Source organism: Coturnix japonica, chromosome 3 (genome assembly GCF_001577835.2).
Source record: "Coturnix japonica isolate 7356 chromosome 3, Coturnix japonica 2.1, whole genome shotgun sequence".
Classification (NCBI taxonomy): Eukaryota; Metazoa; Chordata; class Aves; order Galliformes; family Phasianidae; genus Coturnix; species Coturnix japonica.
In genome coordinates, this window is record NC_029518.1 from 44,036,327 (window position 1) to 44,046,009 (window position 9,683).

The 9,683-nt window shown below is 39.1% G+C and overlaps 1 protein-coding gene across 1 annotated transcript; it reads left to right on the forward strand.

Annotated features, from left to right (window-relative positions):
* The first annotated feature begins 31 nt into the window (after nt 1-31).
* ARMT1 (acidic residue methyltransferase 1) lies at nt 32-9,683 on the forward strand. The gene is made up of 5 exons (XM_015858112.2): nt 32-125; nt 1,571-1,676; nt 2,002-2,243; nt 3,561-3,726; nt 4,985-9,683. The coding sequence occupies exons 1-5, from the start codon at nt 76-78 to the stop codon at nt 5,750-5,752; spliced, it is 1,332 nt and encodes a 443-aa protein (XP_015713598.1). The 5' UTR covers nt 32-75; the 3' UTR covers nt 5,753-9,683.

Sequence of the window (9,683 nt, forward strand, 5' to 3'; positions counted from 1 at the left end):
CGCGCCGCGCCGGGTGCGGTCGCCGCTTCCAATAACGTCCGGCCGCCGCGCCCGACTTCCGGGGGGCGGGGCAAGATGGCGGCGGTTACGGCCTTACCGGTCTCGCTCTCGGCCAGGTTTAAGGGGTCCGTCGGGGCCCGGGGCGCTCGTTACCGGCTGCGGGGCGAGGGGCAGGAGGGAGACGAGGGCCCGGCCTCGGCTTCCCACTCGCCCTGAGGCCGTCTGTGGGCGTCGGGCCTTCCGCAGGAGGCTCGCGGCCTAGCGGCTTGTGCCGGGTGGGGGTGGAGCCGGGGGCCGGCGCTCGGCCCCCTCCGGGCGAGCGGGGGCGGTGCCGCGGCCGGGCCCGTTCCGGGCGGCACCGGGAGGTGGCGCTGTGGGTACGGGGCTGGGGCCGTCTGAGGGCGGGCGGCGGCTCTCCGCCCCCGCTGTGGGTGCGGGTGTCTTAGGCCGACAGTGGCTGTGGGAGCCAGGGTGGGGAGGGGCGGGGTGTCGAAAGGGCTGACAATAGCAGGACACGGGGAAATGGTTTTAAGTTGAAGGAGGGAAGATTTAGGTTGGATGTTAGGGGGAAGTTCTTCACTAGGAGAGTGGTTAGGCCCTGGAACAGGCTGCCCAGGGAGGTTGTGGATGCCCCGTCCTTGGAGGTGTTCAAGACCAGGTTGGACGGGGCCCTGGGCAACCTGATCTAGTAAATGTGTATGTTTGGTGGCCCTGCCAGGCAGGGGGGTTGGAACTACATGATCCTTGAGGTCCCTTCCAACCTGGGTCATTCTGTGATACTGTGGTTCTGTGGGTGTGCACTTCCTGCGGTGCTTTGTGGGTGCTGCTCTGTGCATGTGTGAGTTGCTGTGCTCAGGGCTTTGGTGCACGCAGTAGAAAAGCTGTAAAAATCATTCTTCCTTATGGGTTCCAGCTCGTTGTGGCGTTGTGCATGTCTTGTTTGCCACCTTTCCCCTAAAAAAAGCAAACCAAAACAACAGCAAAAAAACCACTGAACAAAAGCAACCATAGCAGTAAATGGCTTGATTATTATGTAAAATAGAACGCTAGGTTTATATATAAACTCATTTAAGTTCACGTGTAATTGTGAATAATATATACTTACATATTGGAAAGCAAGCAGTGTGGATTTTGTTGTAACTAACACTAAATATACCTAAGCTTAATGCAGTTCTCTGTGCTTCTAGTTTTATGTCTTTACATCTGATAGCAACAACTGGAGAATGTGTTTTAGCTTGCAGTTAACCCCTGTTTGTGTCCCTGTGGCAGGGCCAGTCATAGTATCATTCAACTGCTCGGGTTGGAAAAGACCCTAAGGGTGATCAAGTCCAACCACAACCTAACCATACTACCCAAACTCTAACAGCCCTCTGCTAAATCATGTCCCTGAGCACCACATCCAAACTGGTTTTAAAGATTTGTTTTTTCTCATTGCTGTCAGCTGCTTTAGGTGTGCAGAAAATGACTTTTAAGGCCACGCTATTAAAAAACATCATACAGTCTATTTAAAAAATAGTAGATATTTAATCATTTCCTCTCAGGAATAAAATGTTGCTGCTTTCCTTTTTAGATCCTTTGCATATATTACAGTTAAAGACCGACTGCCCCAGATCCTCACAAAAGTTATTGACACTCTGCATCGACACAAAAATGAGTTCTTTGAAGAACATGGTGAGGTAAGAGTGAGGTTTCTGCTTGCCTGGGATTTTGTTTTTCCCTGACTATTGGAGATCCTTTCTGTACATTTGTGTTTTCTGTTCCTCTTAATTAACAATAAGGTCCGAACTAAAAAGAAGTCCGATGTGTGCTTCATTTTGGGATGTTATGTGTGTAAGGAATGTCATTCACCCAAATGTGTTTGGTTGAATCAAGCTCTGAGTTGTTCTGGGATTTATGTGTGGTAGCTAAGTCTTATCATGTATTGATTTCCTGAAATATTACTCTATGTTGCTATAGGAATAAGTGTCCATTATAGGAACTTTTATTCTTTGCCTGTTTCAGAAGGGTGTTGAAGCTGAGAAGAGAGCTATATCCTTCCTTTCCAAATTACGGAATGAACTGCAGACAGACAAACCTGTGACTCCCTTAGAAGATGATCTGCCTGATGCTGCCCTATGGAACCAATACCTAGACTACCAACGTAATTTATCCAATGGAAATGGAGAACCAAGTTGGTTTCAGTCCCCTTGGTTATTTATAGAGTGTTACATGTATCGAAGAATTCATGCAGCAGTAACACAGAAGTAGGTATTTAGTTTGGTGTCTTGGCAAAACATTATTATTTCCCCTTTTTATTTTGGGAGATAGGAAGACGTGGGCAGTAAGGGAAACGAGAACTTTAAGCTTTTTCTATATTAATTTCCCCCTGTCTCACACCTCAGATTTAAAATCAATGTTCAGTAAATTTTGAAGTTAGTACTTTTTATTATGCCTCAGCTTCTGTGGCTCTGTGAAGTCTCTCAAGTTTGACTGCTTAGCTTCACCTTGCAGACTACTGTATAGTGAGGTCTTAGAAGTTATTTAGTATTTCTAAAAGTCTAGAATTACATCTTGAGGTATATATTACCAATCTACTGGACATTCTAACTTGTTTTGCTACTGCTAGAAATCTGAAGTTCTTACTACAGAACACTCAGCTTCAATAGTCTGTGCTGTTCATTCTACACCATCATCTTTGTGTTTGCAGCCCATTTGTTGCATCAAACTTAAGGAGCTGATCCTGGTTAAATATAACTTAAACAGGAAAAGTTTCTTGTGCTGGTACTGTGAAGATGTAGCAGTACATTGTAAAGGGATAGGAATTAACAGTTTTAGGCTCAAAAGCTTTATGCCCATAACGCTATGGAGATAGTAACACAGTAATGGATTTCTTTGTTTCTATTGGTATATTGCTCAATTTGAAATCTTGCAGCAAAAAAAAAAGTCTCCTGGATTGCTCTTAAAACAAACATTTTTCATTAGCAAGCTTTACAGTTCTTGGTCTTTATTATTTGTCCTCTCTTAATTATGTGGTTCAGTATGGTTCCTATTATAAGTTGATATTTCTAATATATGACAGGAGCTGAATTATTTCGTCAACTTTGGCATATTAATTTTCTGAAGTCTTAGTTAAAAGCTTTCAAAACAATTACTTACCACTCTAAGACACTTTGGTATGGGAAATGCACTTCAGGAGGCACAAATCCAATTAAAAGTGGGCCTACAATTCACTGTGCTTTTTCACTTACATGTTACAGTTTTATTTATCTGTGCACAAAAAATGGAGCTCGTAATGGTTACAGTATGTGCAGTCATGATAGAACACTTGTTCACTGTTAGAGTATGTTGCTAATAATTTCAAGATGTCCTGTATGCTGTTTGTTCCAGTAAGATATGTTATCAAGTTTTTATTGAAATATGTAAGAATCCAGTATGATTAGTTGAAACTGGAAAAATCTAGCAGGAGTCCATAATGTGCCTTAAAAAAGCTGAGGTCTGACCTTTCCTTTTCAAATGTTTCAAGTGCTGTCATAGAAAACGTGGAAAGTATGTTAATGCATTCATTCTCTTCTTATTTTTAGCCCACCTATTGGCAGCTTCGACGTATTTAAGGAAGGAAAGGCTCAAAATTTCTTCGAATCCCAAGAGGCTATTATTGCTTTATGCACTTATTTTCAGGAACTCCTTAAAAACATCAAGGATTTAGACGAGAAGCAACTTAAGGGGGAACTTTTTAAGCTACTGCAGGTAAACTACTAGTGCTTCTCTGTAACAAATGAAAGCTTCAGGTTATAAGGAATTTGAGTTTGCATGGAAATAAAACTACAGCTCTTATGTTTGTAAAATATGTGATGAAATCCTGACAGGTGTATTGTATTGCTACTTTGGGAGTATTTATGTTTTGATGTTTTGATGTTTTATGGCCTCAAGTTGCGCCAGGGCAAGTTTGGGTTGGATATTAGGAAGAACTTTACAGAAAGGGTGGTTAGGTACTGGAATGGGCTCCCCAGGGAGGTGGTTGAATCGCCATCCCTGGTTGTGTTTAAGAGCCGTTTGGATGTGGTGCTCAGGGATATGATTTAGTGGAGGGTTTTTAGAGTTAGGGTTCTGGTTAGGCTGCGGTTGGACTTGATAATCTTCAAGGTCTTTTCCAACCTCGATAATTTTATGGTTCTATGATTCTATGATCACCTGTACTAAGTTTGATGTTTTCCTTATACCACTGATCCCCCCCGTGCCTTTGAAAACTTTGCTTGTTCTCCCTCAAAAAAAAGAAAGCTTCTCTAAAACACCTGAATCAATTTCCATATGGCCCTTTTGTTGTTTAACCATAACATTTTAAAGCAGTTCATTTTACCGTCACTTTAAAAACCTTTAGACTCGCCTGGAAAAAAAGTTAGATGTCTGTTGGCCAGAAGTGCTTTCAAAGCTTACAACTATTCTTGGAAAATAATGCATCTGGGTAGAATACAAAATATCCTAGGATTATGATAAGTTATATTGTTGGCAACAATGCACGTGGACTGTTTGATCAGCCTTTGTAAAGAGTTCATTAAAGCGTACTTTTAAGTATTCATAGAAAAAAAAAAATTAAATTCTGCTTCTTACTTGATTTCATCTAATAAATTAACATGCTTCTATTACTCCTTTTTTTGTCTTCCCTCTGATGGTTTCTGGAATTACTGTGTAGAAAGTATACATTATAAGTTTTCAGGTGTATTTACGTCAGTGCGAAATGTCTAACATGCTGATGCATGTTTCTGATGCCTGCATAAGGGCAGAGCAGTGTTTAGTTCCTTCCAAGAATTGTTTTTTCCAGTATCGAGATTATTGTACAAGAAGTTGCACTTTATTTAAACTTGGAAGAAAATGTGGGTTTAGAGCCTTTATGTCCCTAAAATAGAAGCAAATAAAAATCTTTAGGTGTGTATGATATTTGGAATGTAGCTATTACAAGGCTTATCAATTGTGATTTTTGTGTTTTCTTCTCTCCCCCTCTTTCTAGGTGTCACTGTGGGGCAATAAGTGTGACCTTTCTTTTTCAGCCGGTGAGGAAAGCTCTCAGAAAACTAGTCCTTTACAAAGCCTGGAAAACATGGTACCTTACATCATAGTGAATGATATGGAAAAGCTTTGGTCACTACTTATAAATGCCAAAAAAAGCAATACAGATAAGTGTATTGTTAGAGTTGATATAATCTTGGATAATGCTGGATTTGAACTTGTAAGTGATCTTGTGTTGACTGACTTCTTGTTATCGTCAAAGCTAGCTGATGAAGTCCATTTCCATGGAAAAAGTATTCCCTGGTATGTGTCGGATACAACAAAGAATGATTTTAACTGGACTATTAAACAGCTTCAGGCAGCTAATCATATGTGGATGTCTAGATGTGGGATAAACTGGGAGGGCAACTTGAAAAAGGGCGCTTGGGTTTACAAAGATCACATGTTTTGGACTTTGCCACATATCTATTCCAGCATGGCTGAGGTTGCTCCTGATTTGTACGCTGATCTACAGAAATCAAACTTGCTTCTTTTTAAAGGTGATCTAAACTACAGAAAATTAACAGGTGATAGAAAATGGGAGTATACTGTTCCATTTCATCAGGCCTTGAACAAGTTTCATCCTGCACCTCTCTGTAGTTTAAGAACGCTGAAATCTGACACTCAGGTTGGCCTGAAGCCTGGGCAAGGTGAACAAATCCAGGCTTCTGACCCGGAATGGATGATAAGTGGCAAATATGGGGTAGTTCAGTTTGATGCTACTACCTGATTCCAACTAAATGGTTCATAAAATCCTAACAGCTAGATGTAGAAGACTTGTGACTGCTTTCTCTGTTTGGCTTAAGCAGTGATTCTGTTTGCACTTGTTTCCAAATGATTTGTTGTCCCTTAAGACATTGATGTTCCTTAAATATTTTTGAGCTGTCTTTGTATACGTAAATTGTTCTGCATTTCAATATATACTTATTTTTTTTCCCTAATGCCAGTGGCTGATGTTTAAAATGAATATTTGGTTGTCTATTTTTTCCCCCTCATCTGTGGGTATGAGAGTTTATGCCTAAGAAGTGAAAAATCTACTTCAGAAACCATTTCCTTAAGCACATCTTAACATGTATTTACTTGCTGCAAGATAATTTGTTCTTTATGTGCCATGCATTGCATGAAAGTTAATATTTTAGCAAGTACATAAATAAATCCTTTTGAATGTGGTCATTGCAGGATCATATTTTAAAACTGTTTGAGGGAGTTTAATTGTACCTAGACTTTATCACAAGAATTACTTTCTACATGTTGCTTGTGTCAATGGACAAATCACTTTCAGTGTTTTTAAATAGTTATCTTTGCTTGAACATGGTTAGCAGTATAATAAGACAAATGTTTTTAGTAAATATTGATTTAGAATTTAGAAACTGAATTTAAATTTTTGATTTTAAAACATGAATGAATGTTGCTATTTATTTTTGTTTGTAAGAGGGAAGTTATCCTATCTGGTAAGAAAATCAGTAGGAAAAAGGACAATTTCATTTTAAGAGTGTGGAAGGTATTGTTTATTTAAGGGTATTTTACTAAAAACAAGATGAAAAATAAACAAAAAGAAGAAAAAAAACCCCACCAAACACACAAGCTTGAAATGAAGGTGGCCTTTACATTGGTGATTGTGGTTGAAGCATTTTTGCCTCTTTCAACTTATATGTATTTTAGAAGGATACCACAATTTATATTGGGGAAATGCAGCCCCATTTGCACTAAGAAGTACAGTATATGTCAGAGGTATATGCCATGCAGGTTGCTGGCAATTGGAGTTACATCCTAGTTTCTTCTCCTCTACTCCAGTGTCAGGTTACCTCACACTGAAATTGGGTGGGGATTTAGTAACATTTTTGTGTTTTTTGTGTTTTTCATTCTTTCCCCCCAGAACGTAAGGAAAGGAGAAAGACTTTAACTTCTAAACAAAGAACTAAAAATGGATTCTCTCAAGTCTTAAAAGTATTGGTGGAATTAGGGCCCTTTATAGAAGAGCTGCAGGTTTGTTGGGAAATGGTGGTAAAAGTCTGTCTTTCTCTCTGTGATGTTGTCTAGGGCTTCTAACAGCAGAACTTGCCCCTGGTTACCAAGGACATGATGTTATTGAGAGGAAAAGTAGATGATTGGTAGAGAATCTTTCCCTTCTGTTTTATAGATACAATTAAATCTTATACAATAAGGACACGGAAGTGTCCTTATTTGGCTACATTCTGGAATGCTTTGGCAAGAGAATTAGAATGACTCTATGGTGAAAGCTGGATTAAAAGAAATTTCTGCACTCATGGTTAAACTAAGAGAAGGGTAAACTTTAGTAGGTCTACAGAAGTTGGAGGGGGAAGATGGAATATTTGTAGCTCTTCTGGGCTTTGAAATGAAACTGGAATCCCCTTCTGCTAAGTGAAATCACTGGCAAAGTATGCCACATTTATCATTCTAAAATGGAGAGAATCAGTTGCTGCTACAAGGACTGTTCATATAATAAAGATCTATGTAGTAGTTGAATATGCTCCATTTACTCATGACTTTGATTATTTGTGTTTGTGTTCTTTCTTCTGACCTCTGAAAGTATAGTAATATATTTTAAAGTTGCAAGGTCAAATATTCAAAAACTAAAATGCTAGGAATTTCTTCAGGCAAGGTGGTAATGGAGGTGGTGCTCTAGTTTTGAGAAGTGGGCTTAGTGCTGTCATCTCCCTTGTACCACTGGTATAGTACTCTTAGAAGATGAATTCACATTAGTCGTAAGTTGCTTGATTAGATTATGCAAGTTGGAAATCCAGTTAAGAGAGCTGAAGGTCAGATAGCTCATCTTTGTCTGTAGGGAGCTCAAAGAAGCTCCGGTTTTGGTGCTTTGATAAGATACATAGATGTCATGATGAGTCTGGAGCCTCAACTCCTCATCTTTGAGGATGCTGTTAATTTTTTTCAAATGCACTTTGAAACAACAGCTTTAGTCAAGAGCTCATACAAAGGTGGATGTTGTGGAATACGTGCAATAAAAGCTTTCTGTCTTGTCCAAAGAAACGGAATAATTAATGGAAAGAGCCTGACTTGTTTGTGTACAGATTATTTGTATGGTGCTCACTTAAACTGCTGAAGAGGTTGAAAAGTGTGTAATGAACAAGAAGAAAAAAGGGTTGTTTCACTGTTAAGGCAATCCTTTGCTTAAGAGGTGAATCTATTCCCATTTGCAGATGCTGAGAAATGTTTGCATTTTTATCTGGCTGTTAATCTGACTCTATGTTCCCAAGTTGATTTCAGGCTCTTTACTTCTGGGAACTCAATGCAGTAAGTACTCTGACGTCATGATAAGTAGTTTTACAAGTTCTAAACCACTTAGGAAATGCATCAGTAGTTGCACAGTAGTACTGAGTCTTCTTCTTGGAGGCTGTTGTGTTGATGTTTGTGGGGGAGCAGGATTTCCTGAGTATTGTAGACGTGTAGTTCTTAGATTAGTACTTGAAATGTAATGTAAGGCATGATACCATACTGAAGAAAGGAAAGAGTTCAGTTCTCCAGTTCATAAGGTGAACATATATTTAACCCCTCACAAAGAGAAGCCTGGAAATTTACATGTGAAGATAATAGAAAGAATGCACAGCCATATATTCCAAATTGCTTGGCTTCCTATAGCTTTAACTACAAAGTGCCATTTATAGACAGAATTTAGCATGCATCATACCTTTTTGTTTTTTGGTTGGCTGTATTGTTGTAAAATTTGCATTGCTGATAAGGAAAAGAAGTGATGCTGAAATGCCAGTGTTATATTCGCCCGTGTCACAATGTAGTGTTATTCTGGCGAGGCATTGTGCTCCTCTGTTGAGCTAGTTACAGTTTAGTTGAAAATACAAGTCCAGTTATAGTTATTCATTGTTAACTACTTGTGTTAGTGCAGCTTTGTGAAAGGGCGACACTGTTGCTAGTATAAAGCATGTATTATAGCAATAGCATATGCTATAATACTGCATAATTATTTTCTTGAGTCTTCAAGAAAGTTGCTTCTGTACAGCAGTCACAACTGATTGCCCCAAATGCTTCTACAGCATAACTCAGGAGCTACAGATTTGTATAGCAAATTCTTGAGGTTTTATTTTCCCCCATATGCCACTTGATTACCTACATCAAAAATAAGGGTATTTTCAGTGATTCCAAGGACCACAGACCAGTTTCTTTTGACTGTTTTTTATCCTACCTTTTGAGCAGCTGTATTTGTAAATCAGTTTTTGAGAGACAACGATGACTTCCATGTGTGATGAAACTGTAGAAAAGTAGCGTCACAGGCACAAAAAAAAACCAGTGCATGAAACTAAAGACTTGACAATCCATTAGGTAAGATATATACAATAATTCTGTATGCGTTTGAAGCTGTAAGATGAGGCTTTGTAAAATAAATTGATGCAGAAAATAAGTTGACTGTGTGACTGGAAACTGTTTGAAGAAACAAATTCTGTAACTGTGTGCAAATGTCAAACTTCATACTGTTTGAATGGCTGGAAAAGCAACTTGAAATAATTCAGGTCTAAGTTCCTGGTATTTTTTCTCTGAAATGGATTTTATATGATGCCAATAAAGCTTATTTATCCACGGAGGTTTTGAAAGAAGTAGATAAGAGTACCTTATATTTTTCCTTAATATTGCCATATCTCAGTAAAAGTTTTACCTTGTTACATTGCCAA